The sequence below is a fragment of the Mandrillus leucophaeus genome, unplaced genomic scaffold (assembly GCF_000951045.1).
Source record: "Mandrillus leucophaeus isolate KB7577 unplaced genomic scaffold, Mleu.le_1.0 Scaffold1918, whole genome shotgun sequence".
NCBI classification, from domain to species: domain Eukaryota; kingdom Metazoa; phylum Chordata; class Mammalia; order Primates; family Cercopithecidae; genus Mandrillus; species Mandrillus leucophaeus.
This window is the reverse complement of record NW_012101941.1, coordinates 208,786-235,557: the sequence shown is the minus strand read 5'-3', so window position 1 is coordinate 235,557 and position 26,772 is coordinate 208,786. Positions and strand designations below refer to the sequence as shown.

General features: G+C 36.0%; 1 protein-coding gene across 1 annotated transcript in view; it reads right to left on the bottom strand.

The window, feature by feature from the left end:
- Positions 1 to 525: 525 nt before the first annotated feature.
- LOC105538417 (leucine-rich repeat-containing protein 9) overlaps positions 526 to 26,772 on the bottom strand; it is a gene marked incomplete at its 3' end in the record, with an annotated part of 61,944 nt that continues 35,697 nt past the window's right edge. The window contains exons 9-17 of the mRNA XM_011978265.1: positions 23,099 to 23,295; positions 22,072 to 22,203; positions 16,342 to 16,518; positions 15,895 to 16,012; positions 8,398 to 8,530; positions 5,829 to 5,951; positions 5,002 to 5,117; positions 1,726 to 1,938; positions 526 to 645 (exon numbers count right to left, since the gene is read on the bottom strand). Of these exons, the coding sequence (XP_011833655.1) occupies positions 526 to 645; positions 1,726 to 1,938; positions 5,002 to 5,117; positions 5,829 to 5,951; positions 8,398 to 8,530; positions 15,895 to 16,012; positions 16,342 to 16,518; positions 22,072 to 22,203; positions 23,099 to 23,295 (1,329 nt within the window). The remainder of the gene's footprint in view (positions 646 to 1,725; positions 1,939 to 5,001; positions 5,118 to 5,828; positions 5,952 to 8,397; positions 8,531 to 15,894; positions 16,013 to 16,341; positions 16,519 to 22,071; positions 22,204 to 23,098; positions 23,296 to 26,772) is intronic.

The window sequence follows — 26,772 nt, the reverse complement described above, 5'->3', positions numbered from 1 at the left end:
TGTCACAAGAACAGAAAACCAAACACCGCATGTTCTCACTCATAGGTGGGAATTGAACAATGAGATCACTTGGACACAGGAAGGGGAACATCACACACCAGGGCCTATTGTGGGGAGGGGGTGGGGGGAGGGATAGCATTATGAGATATAACTAATGTAAATGACCAGTTAATGGGTACAACACACCAACATGGCACATGTATACATATGTAACAAACCTGTACATTGTGCACATGTACCCTAGAACTTAAAGTATAATAATGAAAAAAAAATTGGCAGATGTTCAAGGTGTATAATGTAATGATTTTATATAGCTGTGTAATGATTACCGCAATCAAATGAACACATCCATCACCACCCTTGCTGTGCATTAGATACCTAGAACTTGTGTAATTTATAACTAAAAGTTTATACCCTTTGACCAATATCTCCCCATTTCCCCTAGCCCTTAGACCCTGATAACCACCATTCTACTTTCTGCTTCTATGAGTTTCACTTTTTTAGATTCAAAGGAACAGTTCTTACCAAGTGGTATACATCATCTAAACAGGTAAATTCATTAAAGCTAATATTTAGTTTTCGAAGTCCTGTTAACTTGGAGAGATCTCTCAATTTACTCAAGCTGTTTCCATGTAGATTCAGACTCTGAAGTAAAATAAAATATACATTAAAAAATAATACAGGTTACGTTCTACATCAAACTGAAGTGTGGATATCCAAAATGTTTAGAACAATTATTTGAGTCAGTATACTACAAAATATATGTTATTTTAAATAACATTAAGAAACTGTCAAAAAAAAAATCTATCATGTAAAAAGATAGTTTGTAATAGTATCACTAGACCTGGTTCTGTTGATTAATTCTAGAAGCTTATTAAAAACTTATCTGCCTTTATCTTATTAAAGAGAGCTGACTGGTTATTCAGGAATAAAATCCCTTGCTAATTGGAAGGCCACCTCAAATGGCTATTGAGCACTTGAAATGTGACTAGTCGTAATGTGCTCAGAGTGTAAATATACTTCAGAATTAAGAGTTAGGATGCAATTACCTCATTAATGAATATTCACACTGGTTCCATGTCAACATGCTAATATTTTAGATATGCAAGTGCTATAGTTTGAATGTGTCCCCCAAAAGTTCATGTGTTGGAAACTTAATCCTTCTGCCTTCATGAATGGATCAATGTCACTTTCAGAGGAGTGGGTCTATTATCTTGGGAGTAAATTTGTTATAAAACCAGCTCTATCTGGATCTGTTGCTCTTGCCTTATTGCCATGTGATGCCCACTGCCACTTTATGACACTGCAAGAGGCCCTCACCAGATGCAGGCACCATGTTCTTGGATGTCCCAGCCTCCAGAACGATGAGCTAAAAAAACTTATTTTCTTTATAAATTATTCACTCTGTGGTATTTTGTTTTAGAAATAGAAAACAAACTAAGACATTTCAGTTAAATAAAATGTATTATTAAAATTAATTTTACTTTTTAAAAATACTTTTAAAAACAGCCACTAGAGAAGTAAAAATTACATATGTGGTTCACATTATATTACTACTAGAGAGCACTGTTTTAATCCATGTAGAAAAAGAGAAATGGGCACTTTAGGTAGCATTGTACCTGGCATCATGAGACAGGCAGTTTAGTATCTTTTGACTTCACATGCTAGATTCTGATTCCAAATTCAAGATTTCTGTTTCAAAGCTGTATTCCTCACAATACTCACCACAATATGACTGTAAACGCTAGTTTTTGCAAGGGAAAGTATTGTTTTATCATCCAAACTAATCAGTTTTGGTCGGGCCTTGATTCTGGGCTCCATTTTTATAACTTCATCATCAAATTTCAAATCCTTGGAAAATACTGATCCTTCTGGGGTTTTTTTGCTTTCTTCTAGAATAACATTGTTGAATACAGAAAATAAAGAGGGTGACTTGACCTAAAAAATGTATTAAAAATATTGCAAAGTCAGTTGCTGTATTTATCATTTTGAAAAACAAACAGGCTATGTAGAAAAGATGAGTTGACATTTTTAGTTGTACAGTCATATCTGTGATTATCAGAATCACATTAGGACATCTATGAGAACAGATTAAAATTGTAGGCTACGCATGGTGTATCTATTCCCACCCACTGAAAATTTCTTAAAACTGGCAAAAGATAATTTTAAAATATTTCATAACAGTGAAGAGGGTACCTACAAAGGTCTAGAAATTGTGACACATAAATCAGAAAGGACTGAATTGACAGGTAAATAGGATCAGAAATGTAACCTCTGGCTAAAGAATATGCAGGAGATAAACACTTAAAATCAGATCCAGAGAAACTTGAATAAAGAGCAGTTAGTTACCTTAATTATCAGGTAATTCAGTAATTATGGTAAGAATTGTGGATGAATGAGCAAGAGCCACATAAACAAACAGAACTGGTTCTAGAAGAAACGAAAATACTTCATCAGAGAAGTTTTAAAAATCTAGGACAATAAAGTATCTGTGATAAAAGAATAAGCTGCTATGGAAAAGAAAAGGACATACACTTCGAAGCTAAAATAAAAACAATTATTAAAATAAAAATTTAGTAAATACCCTGAGAAACAAGTGGATATGGTAGCAGATCAAATTAGCAATGTTGAAACTAAGATTGAGAAAATATTTCAAAACAAATAATTTAAAAATAGAGTATAAAATAGAAGAGAAAAAATTAAAAGGCATGAAGGATCAATTTGGAACATCCAATATTTAACTAATAGGGGTGTTCCAGAGGGCCTAATAGAGAACGGAAGAGAAGAAATAACCAAGGAACTACGAGAAGCAAGCTTTCCAGAAGAGAAGAAAGAATTGAATCATCACATCAAAAGAGCTCATAAAGTGGCAAGCAGGAGGATGATGATAGGTCTTTGCTGACATCATTGAATGGTCACAGCTGCCAGGTATTGCCCATCTCTTGACTTGTTATGTGAGTTAAATGAACTTCTATCTGCTTACTATTTGTCTGGGTTTCTGTATCTTTTGCTAAAGGCATACTTGACTAATATAATCCTATTTATTATAGCAATATAACATATAAATGCCCACAACTAAACTTAACAAGAAATGTTGGAGACCTATATAAAGAAAACTATAAGACAGGACCTGAGTAAATGGAGTAGATAGACTATCATGTTCCTAGAACAAGAAGTCCAATACTGCAAAGTAGTCAGTTCACACCAAATTAAGTTTTAAATTCAATATAATTTCAATCATATTTTAATAGGATTTTAAAATAGAGCTTGACAAGCTGTTCTAAATTTTATTTGGAAAAAGATACTGTTTAAGAATAGTCAAAAACAGTTTAAAAAGATGAGTGGGGACAGAGGAAGGGGATTTGCCCTATCACATATCAAGATATATGAAGTTTGTAATAACCAAAACAAATATGATAGTGATCCAAAATTAGATGAAAGAGCTCGATGGAACAGAATAGATTCCTATAGACAGATTCCTAATATATGCAAATAATTTTAATAATAAAGATTGTATTTCAAAATAGAGCAGAAAAGGTAATGCCTAAATAAGTATTTATTCATTTAAAAAATTGACCACTTTTCTACCTCACACACCATAAAACAATTTCTAGATGGATTTAAAAAGTTAAAGGCTTTAAAACAAGTTATGTAAGTATTGTAAGAAAATAAAGAATATTTATTACAGGCTTTTTGAAATAAGACATAAAATTCAGAATCCATACAGGATAAGATTGAGAGAGCTGACCTCTTAAAAATTAACTTGTGAATTACAAATTAAAATGACGAGTTTTTTTCTTACAATTAAAATTAAAAGGCAAGTGACAGAAAATATTTGCAACATATATAAGATAAATGATTTTTAATTATTTTAATTTTTAAAATTTTTTGTAGAGACAAGGTCTCACTATGTTGCCCAGGCTGGTCTCAAACTCCTGGGCTCAAGTAATCCTCTCACCTTGAACTCTTGGGATTATAGGTGTGAGCCACCATGCCTGGGCTAAGATAAAGTACTAATATCCAGAATGTATGTAAGGATTTTCCCAATGAATACAAGAAAGACAGACTTTAATAGAAAAATGGTCAAAATATGTAACAGTTGGTTCATACAACTCTAAATAACTTTAAGCATATGAAAGAATAAAATATCTTGTTTTTTGCCTGCCATACTGGCCAAAAGAGACTGATAATATCTTGTGTTGGCAAATGTAATGAGGCATGCACTGTCAAACACACTTGGAAATTTGTAAAACAGTCAAGTCTTTGTGGAGAGAATTTGGCAAAATCTAACAAAATTTAAGATGCATATATCCTTTGACTCTCCAAGTTTTACAAATCTATCCTGTAGAGAAACTTCCATATTTGTATAAAGATACATCCACAATGATGTTCACTGAAATATTATTTTAAATAATAAATATGGATACAATCTATCAACAGGGGACTAGTTAAATAAATTAGTATTACTGAATAATATACAGCCACCAAAATAATGAAATACCCATCCATATGTACTACAGTGGAAATATGTTCAAGCATACTGTTAAAGGCAAAAAAATCACAGAATACTTAGACCTTATTTCTACTATGTCAAATGGTATCTGCTATTATATATGCAAATGCATAGAAAAAGGATTGAAAACAAACCCATAAAACTGTTAACAGTGCATTCCCTGGTGAAGGAGAATGGCAAGCAGTGAGGTTAAAGTGAGGGCAAAATGTTCATGTTTATTCTTCAATGTAGTTTCAATGTATTTTGAATATTCAAAGTAGACTCAATCTTTTCCAGTGAGAGTACAGCCATATATTAATCATTTGATTATTTGCCTAAAAAATATTAGTTGTCATAATGACTTGTTTTGAAAATTAAGTTATTCACAAAATAACAATTATACACACAGGCACATAATATAAACTTGACATAGCATTATTTGACTTCAAATTACCACTCTGTTCCCATTTAAGGAATTCTAGTCTTTAAAAATATGTAACAATTCATACCATTGTAATATACTCAAATTCAACAACGTATTCTGGCAAAACAAGGTCATGATCAAAGACAAACCACTTGCACTGCCGAACACTGCAATCACAGTTTCTTTGTCCCATGACAGAATCTAGAGTAAAAACAAAAAAAAGCAAAGCAAACACATTGCCTCAAATTGAAAGATACTTTTTCATTCTTACACAGATTAATAAATAACAAACTCAATAAGTTGCAACAATTATGTTACTGAAGATTTTTTCTTTCATTTTTAATAAATAACAAAGTCAGTAAGTTGCAACAATTATGTTACTGAAGATTTTTTCTTTCATTTTTAATAAATAACAAAGTCAGTAAGTTGCAACAGTTATATTATTGAGGATTTTTTCTTTCATCTTTTCCACTCTAGCTTTTTAGTTATATAAATACTTACTAGTCATCCTTTTACTACATAGACTAGTAGTGCTTAATTTTATTCATATCCTTTTCCTTTTCATACTTTTTCACTTTTCTATTCCATGTGTGGCCATGTAATTTTGACAAACGTATTTCTCTAAAACTCTTGTTAAAAGTTGGGTGGTTTTTTAATTCTTTGAAAATGAACACACACACACACACACACAAATAGATAATTACATTAAAATTTGCCAGATTATCTACCCACACCAATACATAAATGTCTTTAAGGTAGGAAACATAAAAATTATTAGTGGCTAGTAACAGATTTTTGTAGAAAATTCTACAAACTTTGTTAAGTAGAAATAAAACTGTGAGTATCCGTATTAAACACAAACATTTTTCATTCAGAGAAATGAAACCACATTAATCTTTATGACAGACATACTTAGTAAATATTTCCGAGGAATGAACACTGAATTAACCATTGGGTAGTTGGATTGACTGATGGATTCTTTTTCATGGGCCTGAGCACTCTGGCCAAGGAAAACTTTTGTAATGAGGAGGATGCCTAAATATAAAAAAAAGAAGCAATTCTTAAGAATAATTAACTTTAATAATTTTCCAACATAACCTTCTTTATTGGCTTAAAGACTAAACTGTATGTATGTTCTGTAAACACAGAGATGCTGGCTCTCTTGTTTGCTACTGTATAGCGCATAGCACATTGCTCGATCCAAAATAGATGCTCAACAAATATTTATTGAATAAATGAAATGATTATAAAAGAGGTGTTGTGTGATTATATCAAGCAAAGCTTTACAGAAGAGGGAGGAGGAAAGAACACATTAATTTGGCAAGGTTTTTTAAGTAGTTAAAAATAAATTTTTGTTGTTGTTAACTGGGTAAAAGTTCAGTAGCACCTAGCACATAGCCTAGGTGGTAGGGGACACTCGATATATGTCTACTTAATGAATAAACATTTCGTTTCCCTTTAGATTCTTAAGGATCCTTGGGATTCATTAAATCCTAAAGTCAAGAATCTAAAAACATAATTTATAATCATAATACATAAAACATTCAAATAAATTTTGTTTGCTTTTGCTATGTACAAGATATAAAATGTAAATTAGGAGAACCTAATTGTTTTGGAAAACATTCCAGAAGGACCTAGCAGAACATTATGAGGTATTCTTAATATGAAAATGGAGAAGAATGATAAAGAACGAAAGGTTTTTTTCAAGTAAGGAGTTAAGGAGTTCTTTCTAGACTAAATAACCTGCTTAATTTTATAATTATTATTAACTGAATAAAAAACTGCAAAACACATATAGTTTAGTTCAGAATGATTCACCTTAGCATTCTGGAACCTAGAATGTCATTCTTATAGAATTAAGTTAACACAATTTCTTTAGTACTGTGGTCTTCAACCTTTTTGGCACCAGGGACTGGTTTCATGGAAGACAATTTTCCCGGAGACTGGGGATGGGAGGATGGTTTCAGGATGATTCAAGTGTATTATATTTATTGTGTACTTTATTTCTATTATTATTACATTGTGACATATAATGAAATAATTATACAACTCACCATAATGTAGAATCAGTGGGAGCCCTGAGCTTGTTTTCCTGCATCTAGATGGTCCCATCTGGGGGTGATGGGAGACAAGTGACATATTATCAGGCATTAGGTTCTCATAAGGAGCACACAACCCAGATCCCTCGCATGTGCAGTTCACAATAGGGTTTGCGCCCCTATAAGAATCTGATGCTGCCACTGATGTGACAGGAGGTGGAGCTCATGCGGTAATGCGAATGATGGGGAGTGGCTGTAAATAAAGATGAAGCTTTGCTCACTTGCCCCCTGCTCACCTCCTGCTGTGTGGCCAGGTTCCTAACAGGCCACAAACTGCAACCAGTCGGAGGCCAGGGGTTGGAGACCCTGCTTTAGTAGGTTGGATGGTTGAGACTGAAGAATAGGTGTTCCTTACTCCCTGACCTGATCTATTGTCCATATTACACATTCTTTGGTACTATGCATTAATACTATATGTTTATAGCTCCTATATGATACTATGATTTTATATTTGTGATTATTAATATTTATAAGCACCATAAAGATGAAACTGTCTAGTTTGCATAGACTGTATCCCTTCCGGTGCCTAACACACAATAAGCATTCAATAAATACTTGTGGAACTAAAGAATGTGCAGTGGAAGAGGGTGAGGCAAGAAGGACATGATAAGCTGTAGTCTTTTTACCCAATCCGTGGGACCAGGGAATCTTTCCCAGAAGTGTCCTATAAATTGGTTTGTGTACTTATATTTCTACATATTCAAGCTGCAAATGAAGTACTAGTAACTATGAGTAAGTTATCAAAAATTTGTCTTACAAGTTATAAAGCAATCCATACACTTTCCAATTTGTCTTTAGCTAATTTTAACCTAAACCCAGGTTTTCTTATCATCTTACATTATGATGATTCAGGACAAATCAGGCCTACCTTCCGAAGTACTTTATATAATTATTATATAATTATCACATATATGGGCCAAATTCTTTTTTCTGTGAATTTGGTGTGTGTTTGTGTAGTGCATATATATAAAAAAATATATATAACATATATAATATATTTTATATATATGCACTACATATATATGTTATATAATATGTATATTATATATGTAATATAATATATATGCTGAGTTTTTGCGAGACAACATAATGAACAAAAGCAGACTGTGAAAAATGTCCTTGAAAAGTTGAATTAAATATCTGAGTAACAAATGTTCCTCTTAATGCTGACATAATAATCACTCAGTAAGTATCTGTTAAAAGTGTGGCTAAATAAATGATGAGAAAGTCATGTATTACTACACTGGTAAATATGAAATAAAATGGTTTGAAGAACATCTCCTTGGTTGATAAAACCAAGTATCATAAATGATATGAAGATAATTAATGAATTTGAAGACTTAGAACTTAAAAGTTCAGAAACATGGCATATTTATATTTACCATGTCTGAAGAGCTCATGCTTAAGATAGTTTTTCTTCTCATCTTTGTGCTTTTGCTGTAAAAATTCAATTCTGGGACACTCACTTATACTTAAACTGTTAGAAAGAATGACGGCTTCTTTTTTGAGAGGCAACTGCAAAGAAAAAACAAAGTCTGAGTATTTTTATAAAATTGACAATACTTCAACTTCAATACAGAGGGTTTATTATTTTATGTTTATGTGTCTGGGCAAAGAAATCTGCAGGCCAGACTCACTGAAAAGAAATAGATAACCTTCATGTGCAACTTCATTTGGCAAAGCCATTTATATATCTTAAATTCATATGCAAATAGGTTAATAAAAGGTGATGCAGAACAAAAATTGTTCCTGGAAAAGCAGCCACAGTCAAGACTGACAACACTGTGTGAAGCAAGAGCAATAGCTTTCAATGAGTACTCCACTAGTAATCTTGCTAACTCCAAAAAGAAAATGTAATGGAATGAGGTATTGTATCAGTGAAGATTCTTATTTATACTATAATTTTTTGGTCTAATAATCTACATTGTTTTCCAGAAACAAAACACTTTTCATGTGCTAAGCCATGGAAGTCCTAGTTTGTATTGTGACTAACTTTATTTCTTGAAAGTATTCTATCAGTAATGTTCACATTACCTGCTTGCCGTGAAAGCAGCTCTAATAACCAAAAATCTCTATTTTTAGATTTTAGTAGTAAGAAAACTAGAGCTAAAAGCGATTTTACGATCTCTCCAAGGACAGAACTAGTAATTGGCAAAGTCATGATTTGAACTCAGGTCTATTTGTCCTTGTCACAATCTCAAAGGTTTGAAATTACTATTTGTTTAACATTAATAGCCAAATTACTTAGAATTATGTCTTATCTGTAAATGCCAAATTACTATTTTTTTATTGAAATCTGCAATCCAAAGAAATTCTTAAAAAATAAATACAGTCAGCCCTCCATGTCCACAGTTTCCACATCTGAGGATTCAACCAACCATGGACTGAAAATATTTAGGAAAAAAATGCAATACAAAATAATACAAATAGTAAACAATGCAGTATAACAACTATTTAAATAGTATTCTCATTGCATTATAAGTAGTCTAGAGGAGTTTTAGAGTACACAGGAGGATATGTGTAGGTTATATGCAAATACTGCACCATTTTATATAATGAACTTGTGTATTTGCAGATTTTGGTATCTGCATGAGTCCTGGAACCAATCCCCCGGAGATACTGATGGATGACTATACTCTAATAGGGCTTATCTGACCACAAATTCCACACCCCTGTAAGTAACCTTCTTAGACTTTCAATGAACACCACTAAATATCCATTTGATATAACCCATGTGCATGACATTGTAAGATTACAGTATAGTCTTGGTCCTCAGTTAAGAAAGGCAAAGATAGAAACGATACACGATAATTTAAAAAATACAAGGCATCACAAGATGTGTCAAATAAGATATACTTTCTAACTGAAGGGATTAGGAAGGAGTTTATAGAGGTAATGAAATCATGGGTAGGCTTTGAAGATTGGACATAATTCAAATAATCAGAAATTTAAAATGAAATTATATTTTAAGAGGAGGAAAACATATGAAGGTATGCAAATAGGTGTGATTGCTATCCATCTATCTAACATCCATTCCTTCACTAGATTTCTACTAAGAATCTACTCTATAAATACAGATCCTGCGCTTACAAACTGGTAGAAAAATGCACACAAATGATTATACTTAAATAAAACAAATGTGTTACAATAAAAATTCTCAGTTGATCACCACTTAACTAACACTTAACCAGTTTGCAGGATTAACCAGTATTTTCTGTTGTCTATATAACTCATAGTATGATGGCCGTTCAGGGATAAAATGGAACTTTTAAAAACACGGATGTACTTCTACTGTATCCAGCTGTGTTGTATGCTTACCAAGAGTCAGTTAATTTTGTTCCCAGACTTGCTTATGCCAGTTGTAGTTGTTACGAAATTACATATATTATTTAAAGCTATAAAATAGAAGAGGAGTTGTTTCTTTGAACAATTTTGGAAAAATGAGTAAAATTCAATAGAAGATAATCATTAAAAACTTCTGGCAAGGCATGTGTAGACAAAGCAAATGCAAAAGTTTGGGGTAGTTAGAGGGAATCAGACAAACTAGAAGGATTCTTACATTTGAGTTACTTTGCAAGAATCTTTAAGGGCATGCTCAACTTTAAGGAAACCAAAACTAATATGAAACATGGTTATGGCTGATACAAGAAAGACTAGTAAGAGTTCCAATTTCATAGTCAAAGCCTTCGGCCCTACATAGAAGATTGACACATGAATGTAAATTTATGTTTTAAGTTATATTAAAGGATTTGTTAAGTAAACAATTTGTTTACAGTTCTCCATTTTAACTGACTTTTTGGGTTAACCTGCAAACTAGGTAAAAGGGCACCTACTGTTTGAAAATTCAGGAAAAGTCACACAAAGGAAGAAGCCCTTGAGCTGGGACTGCAATGATCAGTAAGTCTGTTACAAGGAAAAAATAAAAAACAGCATTTCATCAAAGGGAGGTATGAGCTGTACTTAGGAGAATCACAAGTAGACTACATAATTCATTAGGGGCACATGGCATATTTGGTAATAGGGAGATAGGTTGAAGCTAGATTGTGAGGGTTGTCAGAGGCCTTCAATGCCAGGCAGAGGAATGTGGACATCATCATTATATGTAATGGGAAGCTACTGAAAGTTTCTCATCATGGACACAGTGCAATGTGCACTATGAAAATCATGTTTTAAGAAAGATTAATTTGTTTGTACTGTGAAAAATGGAAGAACTAGGGGGCATGACCAAGGGCAATGTTGCCTATTAGGAAACAATGGCAAAGATTAGAAGGAAAGTTCTAAGGGTTGAAAGTGGTGGCAGACAATGGGATTAGGGAGAGAAGTGAAGAACCACTGGAAAATTATTAGATGTGGGGATAATGGAAAAGGGAGGGGTTGAACATAATTCCAAGACTTTGAGCATGTTCAGTGAAGGAAATGACAGTATTGTTATAGAAATTAGGAAAGAAGACCAGGAGAGAGCTGCTTATGGGAAAAAGATTAAAGGCTGGTTTTAAAATTAGAGATGACACAAACAAATGGAAAAACATTCCATGCTCGTGGACAGGAAGAATCAATATTGTTAAAATGGCCATACTCCCCAAAGCAATTTATAGAGTCAATGCTATTCCTATCAAACTACCAGTGACATTCTTCACAGAACTAGAAAAAACTATTTTACAACTTAGTTGGAACCAAAAGAGAGCCCAAATAGCCAAGACAATCCTAAGCGAAAAGAACAATGCTGGAGGCATCACACCATCCAACTTCAAACTACACTACAGTTCTACAGTAAGAAAACAGCATGGTACTGGCACAAAAACAGACACATAGACCAATGGAACAGAATAGGAAGCCTGGAAATAAGGGAGCACACCTACAACCATTTCATTTTCAACGAAGCTGACAAAAACAAGCAACAGGGACAGGAACCCCTATTCAATAAATGGTGCTGGGATAACTGGCTAGCCATATGCAGAAGATTGAATCTGGGTCCCTTTCTTACACCATATATGAAAAATCAGCTCAAGATGGAATTAAATGTAAGGACTTAAATGTAAAACCCGGAACTGTAAAAACCCTCACACAACCTAGACAATACCATTCTGGACACAGAAATGGGCAAAGACTACATGAGGAAGACATTGAAAGCAATTGCAACAAAAGTAAAAATTGACAAATGGGATCTAATTAAACTTAAGAACTTCTGCATAGCAAAAGAAACAACAGAGTAAACAGACAATCTACATAATGGGAGAACATTTTTGTAAACTGTGCATCCAACAAAGGTCTAATATCCAGATCTATAAGGAAATTAAACACATTTACAAAAGATAAAATCACCCCATTAAAAAGTGGGCAAAGGATATGAACAGACACTTTGCAAAAGAAGACATACATGTGTTCAATAAGCGTGACAAAAAAAGCTCATCCTCACTGATCATTAGAGAAATGCAAATCAAAACCACAATGAGACACCATCTAATTCAGTCAGAATGGCTATTATTAAAAAGTCAAAAAATAACAGAGGCTGGCAAGGCTGTGGAGAAAAAGGAATGCTTATACATTTTTGGTGGAAGTGTAAATTGGTTCAACCATTGTGAAGAACAGTGTGATGATTCCTCAGAGACCTAAAAACAGAACTACCATTTGACCCAGCAATCCCATTACTGGGTATATACCTAAAGGAATATAAATCGTTCTGTCGTAAAGACACATGCATACATATGTTCACTGCAAACTATTCACAATAGCAAAGACATGGAATCAACCTAAATGCTCAGACTGGATAAATAAAATGTGATACATATACACCATGGAATACTATGCAGCCTTTCTAGGAACATGGATGGAGCTGGAAGCCATTGTCCTGAGCTGGAAGCCATTGTCCTTAGCAAACTCACACAGGAACAAAAACCCAAAATACTACATTTTCTCACTAATAAGTGGGAGCTAAATGATGAGAACACATGAACACAGAAAGAGGAACAACAGATATTGGAGTCTACTGGAGGGAGGAGGGTAGGAGGAAGGAGAGGAGCCGGAAAAATAACTAATGGGTACTAGGCTTAATACCTGGGTGACAAAATAATCTGTACAGCAAACCCCCATGACACAAGTTTATCTAAATAACAAACCTACACATGTAACCCTGAATTTACAGTTTTAAAAGGCTGGTTTTAGACATACTGTATAAGAGAATAAAGTATATTAACCATGCACGAATGGCAGCTGTAGGTGTCACAGCAGAGAGGAAGAGATAGCCTAACTGAAGATGTACATTTTAGAGAAACCATAAGGGAATATGTGATAGTCTTTGCGTTTATTGACCAAGTCCTTGATTACAAACAATTTGATAGGGAATGAAATCAAGCTATGTGAGCATATTTACTCACATACTCTCCTACCCTTACTACTGAACACTTCATCCTGAAGTGACAGAAAGAGCTCCTTCCTCTTCCAACTAGAAAGTGGACTTAACCTTAGATATGTTTGTTAGTCAAATAGTTTCTTCTTCCCTACTATAGCCAGCCCTCTGCCTGTAGATACTGCCAACCTTAGCCAAACCTCTCTTCTAAACTGCTTACAAAGCTGTCTTTTAAATCAGAGCCCATCTCTTAAACAATGCAGAACATAAATATTTATCCTGACCCATTATGTACACATCATAGCACAGAAATGTAGCTCATCTCATCTTTTACATGCTACACGCTGATGTTTCTCCCATTTCTAGGATCTTAACAGTGACAGTAATTGACGGTGTGTGAAGAAAAAAGGGAAGATCAGGAGACTTTAACCTGTGTTATTCTCATGTTTAGAGGCAAAATGGGGAACAAAAAGGAAGCAAATAACAATCAGAAAAATAGGAGGATAACAATAGTATAATATCACGGATGCCAAAGGAGAGTTTCAAAAAGGAGAAGGCAATCAATAGTGTCAAATGTTTCAGACAATAATAAAAATTCAAAAATAAAAATATTTAAAACTTTCAAAATAAAATATCAAAAACTTTCTTGGTGCCAGGCATTGGTCCAAGAGATTTTTTTTGGTAAATCTTATTATCTTATTTAATCTAATATGTCCAAAATACTATCAAGTCAACATGTATTCAATATAAAAATTATAGTGTTTTTTTCCATACTCAGTCTTTAAAAACAGTGCTTGTTTTAAACTTTCAGTATACTCAATTTGGACTAGCCACATTTCAAATGCTTAATAGTTACATGTGGGTGGTGGCTACTCTTTTGGACAGAGCAGCACAGAGAGCTGTGGGAGAATTAAAGGAGATGGTTCATTCTTTTAGGAGATGCAGAAGATAAAGTACTCAGCAGAGGGGCTGGTAGGTGGAAAACACAGAAGTGTTAGCCTCATCCTTCCCTCACCCTCTCCTGATAATGGTTCATAGTTCTCTGGACTGAATGTGAGCAATTCACTCTGCCTTGTAAAACCCTGAATTCCTCACCTCCTTCTTACTTCTCCATAAAGTACAATGAGAGCACTCTCACCACCACCCTGCAGCAGAGTACCAACCTCTACGGCCTGAGCTGCTGCAATAACTCCCCCACATAGTGCCTTGTCATCTGCTTCTACTCCCACCAACCCATTCCCCATTGAGTGTATGGAATGCTTTTTTGGGGGGTGATTTTTTTTATTGTGGCAAAATACACACAAGATAGAATGTCCCATTTTAGCCATTTTCAAGCATACAATTCAGTAGCATTAGGTACATTCACATTGTTGTGCAACCATCAGCACCATCCATTTCCAGAACTTTTTCATTATTCCAAACTGAAACTCTGTACCCATTAAACAGTAACTCCCTACCCCCTCCTCTCCCAGAGCTTCTGGTAACCTCTATTCTACTTTCTGTCTTTGAATTTGCCTATTCTAGGTACTCCACATACATGGAATCTTACAATATTTTTCCATTTTCGTCTGGCTTATTATTTCACTAGCATAATGTTTCCAAGGTTCTTCCATGTTGTAGGATGTTTCAGAATTTCATTTCTTTTTATGACTGAATAGCATTCCATTGTATGTATATTCCACTTTTGTTTATCCATGCATCTGTTGATGCATATTTGCATTGTTTCTAGTTTTCTGGCTATTTGAATAGTGATGTCATGAACACTGGTGTACAAATATCCAAGAACTTTTTAATGCATTATCTCACTAAATCGTAACAACTCTGCAAAATAGATATTATTATCATCTTCATTTTACAGATAGGAAGAAACAGATGAACAGAGAGGTGAAGTCACATAGCTGCTGAGGAGTGAAATCAGGATCCAAACGCAGCAATATTATCATTTTATGTGTGTCATGATGTGAAAAGGACTGGGAAGCGCTGCTCTACACCAGTGTGCTACAGCTGCCTCGTGAAGACGGTGGAGGTCTGAGAAAGATTGGTTAGGTACTTGGGGCATCAGAAGTTACCAGTGATAAAGCAAGATCAGCAGCAAGATGGGGATAGTGAAGTAGAGAATAAAGAAATGATAGCAGTAAAAAGAAAGTGAAAACAGGACAATAGCTACAAAGTACAGTGGAGTTAAGTGACTGAATTGTTTCAAGGTGAAGACTCTGGAGAGTTTACAACAGATTAAATATGTATAGCCAATTTAAAAAGCAGATTTCAAAACCGTCAACAAAAGGATCACAACATAAAAATAAGATGCCTAGAAGGATTAAGTAGGGTCAGACAGTAGTAACTGATAGACTTACTTTGGTATAATCCAAAGAGGAAAGATGCTATACTTTCCATAATAACACTAAGCTTTTTGTGAAACAGCAGTAGAAGTTTACTATAAATACGGATAAAAGGATTGGGAATCCTGCTTAACCAGTGGCAGAGCTCCACTTGCTAGGAAGAAAGCATTATTCTAAATGACATTCTATGCTACCTTGCTTGTTTCACTCTCTTTGAATCCTTTTTCAAGTATTTGTAGAAGATGCTTTTTCTTCACTGTAACTTCAGGATCAAAAACATAAAAAAGGCATTCCAGCATCCTTCGGTAGCTCCTTAAGAATAAGTGAAACAGAAGAATTTTGAGGACTGATTTCACAAAAGCTTAGCCGTAGATAAGATAACCATATGTCCTGCCAGGGATATTTCTCATTTACATGCAATGTTCTAGTGTCATTATTAATAGCTCCCCTGCCTTCAACCTCAAAAACAGGCTCTATGTGGATAAATTATGAGGTCATCCTAGCCATGGGAAATGCATAAAAAGGAAACATTTACTAACAAGGTATATGTGTATTTTTAATGCTGTAAACTTTTAAAATAGAAATTTTACAAATACGGTCAAACTTTTTAAAGTTGTTCCATAAAGAATTCAATTTCTTACTCTGAATCATGCATATCTTCATTCTCCAAAAACTTTTGAAATTTCTGTTCGAATTTTAATCTCAGAATACGGTTGTTAACTTTAATGATGCGTTTTACTTTTACTCCTGTAATACCATATGTTCTGAAGTCCCAGGCACAAAAACGTGACAGAATTAATTCATAGCAGAAATTAAACCTATGTGGGCATACAGAATATACATGAAGAGAATAACAGATTTTCCTTAAAATGTTTAAGAACAGAAGATTACATATGATAAAAGCTATGGCTCATATTTTGTGTTTTTTTGCTAAAGATACTATAATCATATAGTGGCTCTGTTTATCTATTCATTTATTGCACATTTGTTCTGCCTGGAAGACACGTTGGTTGAGCAGTCCTCACTTTCTGAAACATGTTCTTTCTTAGCTTCAGGGAAACTACACACGCCTTCCTCTTATTAGCTGCTCTTTCATAGTTTTCTTTGCTGGGTCTTCTCAGATAGACTTTTAGATGTTGAACTGCCCAGGGATCAGCCTTTGGCCTTCCTCTTGTTTCCATGAACACTCTCCCTAGATGATTTCACGTGGTTCCTTGGTTGTATATACATCCTGATAAATTACAACATTTTATTTCTAGTCTTGATCTCTACCCAACTTAGCTGGTTATACCCAGACTTGAATATCTAACTACCTACTTGATATGTCCATCTGCATATTAAATAGGTGACTCCAACTTAACATAACCAACACTGCACCCCAAACCTGCTCCTCTGAGTATTTTCCATCTCAGTATATGGCACCACCATTTAACTGGTAGCTTAAGTCAAAACCGTAGGAATAATCCTCTCCTTTCTTCCTTACCAGTATCAAAATCTTTTTTGTTTGTTTGTTTTTGTTTTTGTTTTTGAGACGGAGTCTCGCTCTGTCGCCCAGGCTGGAGGGCAGTGGCGCGATCTCCGCTCACTGCAAGCTCCGCCTCCCGGGTTCACGCCGTTCTCCTGCCTCAGCCGCCCGAGTAGCTGGGACTACAGGCGTCTGCCACCACGCCCGGCTAATTTTTTATATTTTTAGTAGAGATGGGGTTTCACCGTGTTAGCCAGGATGGTCTCAATCTCCTGACCTAGTGATCCGCCTGCCTCAGCCTCCCAAAGCGCTGGGATTACAGCCGTGAGCCACCGCACCCGGCCCCAGTATCTAATTCTTTAGGAAGTTCACCTGGCTCTACATCTAGAATCCATCCTGAATATGATCATGCTTTATCATCACCACTGTTACCATCCTAATCCAAATCACCACGATCTCTCATTGGACTACTGAAATAACTTCCTGACTATGAATACGGATATGAAAGAGGCAATGTCTGCTCTAATGAAGCCTAAACAAGTAAAGCCAGAAATAAAATTTCTAAACTGATAAGGGCTCTGAAGAGAAGCTTGGGGTAAGGAATGCAAAGGGGACCTACTTAAGATAGGGCCTTGGGGAAGACCTTTCAGAGACGTTAAGATATTTGATCTGAAAATTGGAGGAGGAGCAGCAGGAGCCAGCTGTGTGAAGAACACTGAAGTGCTTGTTTGCTCTCTGCTGCCCTCACCTGGCCATACGCATAAAATTCCGGTCCTGTCTAGCACAGAACCTAGATTAAGATGAGATTGCAAAATGGATCATCTTGAGAAGGAAGTAAATGATCTTATAAGGAATACATTTGCCTTTAATGAAAGATCTAGGTCCTCACCTACATAATCAACCAGGATCTGAAATGGGTGTGAGCTAAAGTCACAGAGGTGAGCTTCCTGATGGGTAGCCTCTCCTTGAGCCTAAGAGCGAGCTCCTAATTTAGGGCATCTATATTTCTCACAAGCAAATACTTAATCAATGCAGCCAGGATCTTATAAATTACTTCTCCCCTGGAGTTGAAAAGACAGCTGCCTAAATCAAACTAATCTCAGAGGAGCTCACAGTCTGGTAGAGAAGACAGATATGAATAGTGTTGCAATCAAGCATGATGCCTGCTAACCAGTTCAGAGGACCTACTAAAACAGCCACATTATCATCTGAGGTGGGGAAGCTAGTGCCCCTCCTATAGAGGGATCATTTGCTGGGCCTAAATCTGTCAAGTTTCCCCTAAATAACATGTCCTGGAAGCTTTCTGCACTCTGATAGAAACTAGGGCTGCAGGTGTTTTAGATAAAGCTTTTGCTATATAGTGGATATTGGGCTTGAGGCGTCTCATGAATGGGTGGAAGGAATGAATAGGCAATATCTAGCTTCTAGGCTGGTCCCCCAGGAAGGCAGGAGCTATGAGGTGTGATTTTTTTCATGGATATTTTATGTTGCCCAGGAATTCAACAGCTGAGCAATGATGAAGTAAGGGTGAGGTATGCAAAAGCATTCTGGGTGAAGGACGCAGAACAAACAAAACCACTTATGTGGTGGAGTACTGCATTTGCTTCAAGAGCAGTGCGGTACACAGTTCAGCTGACTTTAAAAGATCTGAACAGAAGTTATGATAGTCTAAAACCATACAGTGGAGAACACTGATCCTTCACTGTAAGTGAAGAGTCTGCCAATAAAACAAAACAAAACAAAACAAAAGCTTTTGCAGCTATTTGTTGCCTTCCAAATTACATTCAGTAATTACCTACAGTAGAGGATTCATTATTCTCCACTGTATGGTCTCTAAACTAATCATAACTCCTGTTCAAATCCTTTAGAATCAGCAGAACTGTGTACCTTATCCTCATTCATTCAGCGGGACTTGACGGTATAAACATTCACAATGATATGTATCAATGACTAATATATTCAGTTACATAGAAATATGGCTACAAATTTTGTTAATATACAATAATGTGCTCATTTAGCAAATGTAGGATACATATGTTTTTAAATGTTTGATGCTTAATCTATTAAAATATACTTTAAAATCCTAGATAAGGGTTTAATAAATATTTTTACAGGCTTACTGACTTAAATCAACATCATAACAGTTTCAAAACCCTATAAAACAAAAAGTTTCTGCTTCTGTAGCTCCTTGAGATAGTATAGCATGAAATCTTTATAAAGAGGCAGATTAATTACTGAAAGTCATTATATACATCAAAGCAAAACTGTTGAGTATCTATAAAGTGATATGGAAGCTTCAACTAGTAAATATATACTGGGCTATTAATCCAGCCCCATGCTAGATGTTATGACTTGTAAGACACAGAAAACATCATATCTTCCCCAAAAGAACTTACAGAGTCACTTATATATTGTTTCGTGGTATTTTAAAGGTTTTTTAAGTTGTAAATAGACTGTATCTATAACCAGGTTGACAGCTTCTCAGGCACAAGGACAGCATCTTTTATGCTTTGGAGTCCCTACTTGATAAATGTTGTCTGATGTCAATGGGTAACTCAATTGGCAACACATCAGTAAATAATATGAATCTATAATAATGAAGGTATAGTAGCAATAATCCACTCAACTAGCATGTCTCTATAAAATAAGATTTTTTAAAACTGGAAAATATAATAATTTTATTTCATAAAAGAAGTGAAGCTAAGAGATAATGACATACAATTAGAAACATGCAGTGTTTTGTTGTTGTTAAAGACATAAAGGTAATTTTAACAGAAAATCTTTCAGTCCTAGTTCTACTCAAATACTTTTTATTTAAATACTGAATCCTTAGCCTTAAAAATATTAATAAGATAAGTCAGTGTTTAAATAAAACAACTAGAAATGTAGCCTAGCAATCTAAAGCACTTAGTAGTTATTTCTTTGCATAAAAGATCAGAGGAAAAGTAGCCAAACTTGCAGTATGCTAAAACTAAAAAACAGTCCTTTAAATTCTGCTAACATATATTTGATTTATTCCTTAAAATAAATCAAGGTTACCCTTTTTAAAACCAAGTAAACAGGTTAATGCTAATCAAAATCCATCAAATCCACCTAATTTACTGTCAGGCTGACATAGTTATCTAAATGACTTTTTGGTCATTTTGCTTTTACATTTTTTTTCACTAATCCACTTGTCACAAAGAGCTTCCTTTGCAATAAGTTAAAAAGAAACAGAAATAAGTTTTAAAAATCCTGTTTAGGGCTGGGCACAGTGGCTCATGCCCGTGATCCCAGCACTTTGGGAGGCCGAGGTAGGAAGATCACTTGGGCCAGGAGTTTGAGACCAGCCTGGCCAACATGGCAAAAACCCATCTCCACTAAAAATACAAAGATTAGCAGGTGTGGTGGCATGCACCTATAATCTCAGCTACTCGGGAGTCTGAGGTAGGAGAATCGCTTGAACCTGGGAGGCAGAGGTTGCAGTGAGCTGAGATCGGGCCACTGCACTCCAGTCTGGGGAACACAGTGAGACTCTATCTCAAAAAAAAAAAAAAAAAAAATTCCTGTTTAGGTTGAGTGAATATAAATGTGCACCCAGTAGAGACACACCATTCAGTTTTTGCACTTGAAAAGTCAAGGCCTTTACTTGTTTATATGGGAACTGGATGAACACCTTTTATATCTTTGTATATAAAAATCAAATAATGTGGTTAAGCAAACAGTAGTAACTGCTGGGCAAATGGATGTACTAATACAAAGGAAAGTATTTTAAAATGCCTCTTTTTCCCCTGCAAAGAGCTTCTTACGCTTTTCCACCAGAGTTCTCCCAAGACCTTTGAGAAGCTTTTAGTCACAGAGGTGAGAGAAAAGCCATGTCTAATAGAAATCAAGGGACTTGGTTTAAAGTAACCCATAACAATGACATTTTTTTTTCTAAAAAGTTAGTGTAAGTTTTACATTCTACACTATAAAAAGTAGTATTTATTTTGACATTGACTTCAAGTAAAATCATGCTCCAGGGTTATGTGCCAAGTCCATTCTATAGTTTGACATGTCTCCTGGTGTATTTCCATGTACCCAGTTCCTACTGTGGCTCTAGAGCAATCTTTCTGTTTCACAGGCTCTTCAATTCTGAAAAAAAATGACTCAGAAATGTGAAAGTCATACTTAACAATATTTTTCTTCGTGACTTTTTTTTTAAAGGGTAATTTTAAATTGTGCCCCTCTAATTGAAGCAACACAACCACTTCCTAGTATCTACTAGTAGGCCTTGGTTCTAAAGCCTGGCTGTCTCATTTCTGCTTGAATCTGGTGTCTCTCCACTTTTGCTGATACAAGCTTTTGACCTGAATTCCTGATATAAGCATATACTTTATCCTAACATGTAGTGTTCTTGTGCATCCCTACTGTAGCTATCTCTAAACAGTGGGTTCCACTCTGATCACAGACCTACAGAAGATTTGCTAGACAGTCTCCTCCCATGTTGGCAACCTGCTGTTGCCAGTCCTGCTTTGGCATTCTTGCTCTGTTCCAGTTTCTCAACCAATATTCAGAAACATGCACTATATCCAGTCCAGAAACAAACAGTATAAACATATGAAAAATTAAAACTTGATTATAAACTTTTTTTTTCTAAATTATATTCTGCTCTTGGGCTAAGGAAAATTGGGTAAAGAGCAATGATAAATCATTAGGATGTCTTCAAGGCTGGCTCATGATAATGGCATAAACAGAAATGTATAGGTGGAAAGTAGGTAATTTTCAATTTTCAATAGATGCCTGCCAATTTTTAATAGATGAATATTCTGCATGAGAGATGTTTCAAAAATGGGACATTCTAGGATTTTACAAGTTGATATTCTGGTTGATGATCCTAAGTACTTAAATTATTTTTAAAGCTATACTAAATTTCTAACAGATTTACCAGTCATCAGATCGAGTGCCTTCTTCAAAATGGAAATTTCCCACAGTCTCTAACTCAGTTAACAAAAGTGGGATCAATAAACCATGACTTTTCTTCTTTTGTTTTACTTCAATATGATAAATTGCTTCAATTCTGTTGGAGAGAAAAATACATACAGCTATTAGAATGATCTACAAATCACAACATTAAAACTTATGATAGACTTTTTTTTAACTGATGTTAAAACACAAGGCTTCCTTTCAATGGATAAAGGAAGTTTAGTGTTAACAGTTAAACCATGTAAAGGATATTCTATTTTTGGCAATTAAAATCACTTTTAATTTTGCTACTCTCAGAATATGCGAAGGCTAGAAGACTATCCTTGCTCTACCACTTACAGCTTTCAGCTCTCAGACATGTCACTTGGACTTTTTATGCCTCAGTTTTCTTAGTAAAATGGCAATATTCATAGTCCTTATTTCTAAAATGGCTGTTTTATATATGCAAAATACATGTAAAGATCTTAGCAAAGAGTCTGGCACAAAATAAAAACCCAATACATGTTACCATCATTTTTAGTATTATCACAGGGCACACTAACTTATCCACTTAGTGCCTTAGTAAATAAAAAAATTCACAGTCCTTGCTAAGCCTTCTTGCTTTACATTTCGAATTGATAATTGAGACTGAACTTGTTTCTACTGTGTGTGGGCTTTGCCAGGTCTCATCTATTTGGTGAGTTTATGCACCAGCAGAGGCTCTATTTTTTTTAGTTTGCAGACACTAGAGCAGTGATATGACAGGAAGCCACTGGGAGGAAGCTTACTGTTCCTAATTAAGAACTGCCTCTGCAAAAAAACTGTATGCCAGCTTTTAACCCATGATGATTATAAGTACTAGGAACTAGTACTAAGAATATAATTCATGCTTTACTTCATACTGTAATTGTTCACACTCCTGAAGAAGGGAACTAGGGTCAATGATGGCCCAAAACATTCTGATTCTCTTGGTTTCAAATCTGAACAACTAGATAATTAATTAAACATACTCATCTAGTTTTTTGTTCCAGAATGTTACCCTTTCATTCAAGGCACTTAGTTTGGTCAATATCTTCTGTTGAAGACTTGGTTCTTCAGTGACAGTTTCACAACTCTTCAATGTTTCAGGATCAGTTACTTTACTGTTATTGGATCCATCACTGTGCCCTTTGCCTGAGCCCTTGAGTTCAGCCAGTTCTCGTTCCAACTGTGGAAAACATTGCATCAGAGAGCAAAATAAAAATAAAACATGGTCTAGGCAAAGTCAGAATTCAGATATTAATTTTTAATGGGATCTATTAAACAAATGTCTAATTTAAATGAACAAAGTGGAAATCTAGGTAATAAACAGGCTAAATTTCACAAAAGCATGCCAAACATGTGATTTCAACTTTGGTGCAAATTCAGTCAGCCAGTTTCTCTTGACCAAGTGCCAACCTTAACCACTTCAAACATGGCAGTCTCTCAACTGAAAATAAGCAAAGCAACAGATTTTCGAATAGTTTTAATAAGTTTGCCTCTATTAAAGCCAAAGTAAAATTAAAATAAATACTGGTTTTAGTACAAATATTTAAAATTCAAATAATGTAATTTTTAACACACCTACTTTTCAATTTTTAAGTATTTTTCAACCATTTTGGTGTTCTGGAAAAAAATAACTAGTAGAAATACACAAAAGCATATATATAGGGGTGCACATTTTTCCTTTTGTCTTAGTCTCTTACATGACTCAGCACTGGTCTTAAGATTTTGTTATTTTGGGGTTTTTATATTTATCATAATGAACTTTTTGCATTAATGTAGATATTTAAAAATATGCATTGAATATTATTTATCTTGATTACTAAGGTTTTTGGGTACTCCCTTAAATTCTGGGCCCACAGCAAGAACCTCTTTTGTCTAACTCTAATCTCAGCCTTATGTAATTTAAAGATAAATTGTACTGAGGAGGGGGGCCAAGATGGCTAAATAGGAACATCTCTGGTCTGCAGCTTCCAGTGAGACCAATGCAGAAGGCAGGTGATTACTGCATTTCCAACTGAGGTACCTGTTCATCTCATGGGGACTGGTTAGACAGTGGGTCCAACCCATGAATGGTGAGCAGAAGCAGGATGGGGTGTCACATCACCCAGGAAGTGCAAGGAGCAGGGACCTCCCTCCCCCAGCCAAGGGAAGCCATGAGGGACTCTGCTATCCAGCCAGGTTACTATGCTTTTCCCACCATTTTTGCAATCTGCAGATTAGGAGATTCCCTCCTGTGCCTACACCACCAGGGCTCTGGGTTTCAAGCACAAAACTGGGCAGCTGTTTGGGCAGACACTGAGCTAGCTGCAGGAGTATTTTTTTTTTTTTTTTTTTTTTGAGACACGGTCTTGCTCTGTCGCCCAGGCTGGAGTGCAGTGGCGTGATCTCAGCTTACCGCAAGCTCCGCCTCCTGGGTTCATGCCATTCTCCTGCCTCAGTCTCCTGAGTAGCTGGGACTACAGGTGCCCGCCATGGAACCCCTGCGAGATAGAATCATTCACTCCCCTGCAAAGGGGACTGAAGCCAGGGAGCCAAGTGTTCTCGCTCAGTGGGTCCCACTGCCATGGAGCCCAGCAAGCTAAGAACCACTGGCTTGAAATTCCTGCTGCCAGCACAGCAGTCTGAAGTCGACCTGGGTTGATTGAGATTGGTTGGGGCAGGGGTGTCTGCCATTATTGGCGCTTTAGTAGGTGGTTTTTTCCTGACAGTGCTAAGAAGGTTGGGAGGTCTCGGCTGGGTGGCAAAGCGGCTGTGGTCAGACTGCTTCTCTAGATTCCTCCTCGCTAGGCAGGGCATCTCTGAAGGAATGGTAACAGCCCCAGTAAGGGGCTTACAAACAAAACTCCCACTTCCCTGGGACAGAGCACCTGGTGGAAGGGGTGGCTGTGGGCACAGCTTCAGCAGATTTAATTGTTCCTGCCTACCAGCTCTGAAGACAGCAGCTAATTCTGACAAGAGAGATTCTCCCAGCACAGTGCACCAGCTCTGCTAAGGGACAGACTGCCTGCTCAAGTGGGTTCCTGACCCCCATGCCTCCTGACTGGAAGTCACCTCCCAACAGGGTCGACATACACCTCATACAGGAGAGCTCTGGCTGGCATCAGGCCAGTGCTCCTCCAGGATGAAGCTTCCAGAGGAAGGAGCAGGCAGCAATCTTTGCTATTCTGCAGCCTCCACTTGTGATACCCAAATGAACAGGGTCTGGAGTAGACCTCTAGCAAACTGCAGCAGACCTGCAGAAGAGGGGCCTGTTAGAAGAAAAACTAACAAACAGAAAGCAACAACATCAAGATCAACATAAGGACCCTCACACAAAACCCCATCTGAAGGTCATCAGCCTCAAAGATCAAAGGTAGATAAATCCATGAAGATGAGGAAAAACCAGCACAAAAACGCTGAAAATTCCAAAAACCAGAATGCCTCTTCTCTTCCAAATGATTGCAACTCCTCTCCAGCAAGGGCATAAAACTGAACAGAGAATGAGACTGATGAATTAACAGAAGTAGACTTCAGAAGGTGGGTGATAACAAACTCCTTTGAGCTAAAGGAGCAAGTTCTAACCCAATGCAAGGAAGCTAAGAACATTGATGAAAGGTTACAGGAACTGCTAACTAGAATAACCAGTTTAGAGAACATAAATGACCTGATGGAGCTGAAAAACACAGCACAAGAACTTTGTGAAGCATACACAAGTATCCGTAGCTGAAATCGATCAAGCAGAAGAAAGGATGTCAGAGATTGAAGATCAACTTACTGAAATAAGGCATGAAGACAAGATTAGAGCAAAAAGATGAAAAGGAATGAACAAAGCCTCCAATAAGTATGGGATTATGTGAAAATATCAAGTCTCTGATTGATTGGGGTCCCTGAAAGTGATGGGGAAAATGGAACCAAGCTGGAAAACACACTTCAGGATATTATCCAGGAGAACTTCCCCACCCTAGCAAGACAGGCCAACATTCAAATTCAGGAAATACAGAGAACACCATTAAGATACTCCTTGAGAAGAGCAACCCCAAGACACATAATTGTGAGATTCTCCAACACTGAAACAAAGTAAAATATGTTAAGAGCAGCCAGAGAGAAAGGTCAGGTTATCTACAAAGGGAAGCCCATCAGACTAACAGCAGATCTCTCTGCAGAAACCCTACAAGCCAGAACAGAGTGAGGGCCAATATTCAACATTCTTAAAGAAAAGAATTTTCAACCCAGAATTTCATATCCAGCCAAACTAACCTTCATAAGTGAAGGAGAAATAAAATCCTTTACAGAGAAGCAAATGTTGAGGGATTCTGTCACCACCAGGCCTACCTTACAAGAGCTCCTGAAGGAAGCACTAAATAGAGAAAGGAAAAACTGGTACCATCCACAGCAAAAACATACCAAAATATAAAGACCAATGACACCATGAAGAAACTGCATAAATTAATGTGCAAAATAACCAGCTAGCATCATGATGACAGGATCAAATTCACACATAATAATATTAACCTTAAATGTAAATGGGCTAAATGCCCCAATTAAAAGGCACAGACTGGCAAAAGATTAAAGACCCATTGGTGTGCTGTATTCAGGAGACCCATCTCATGTGCAAAGACACACATAGGTTCAAAATAAAGGAATGGAGGAATATTTACCAAGCAAACGGAAAGCAAAAAAA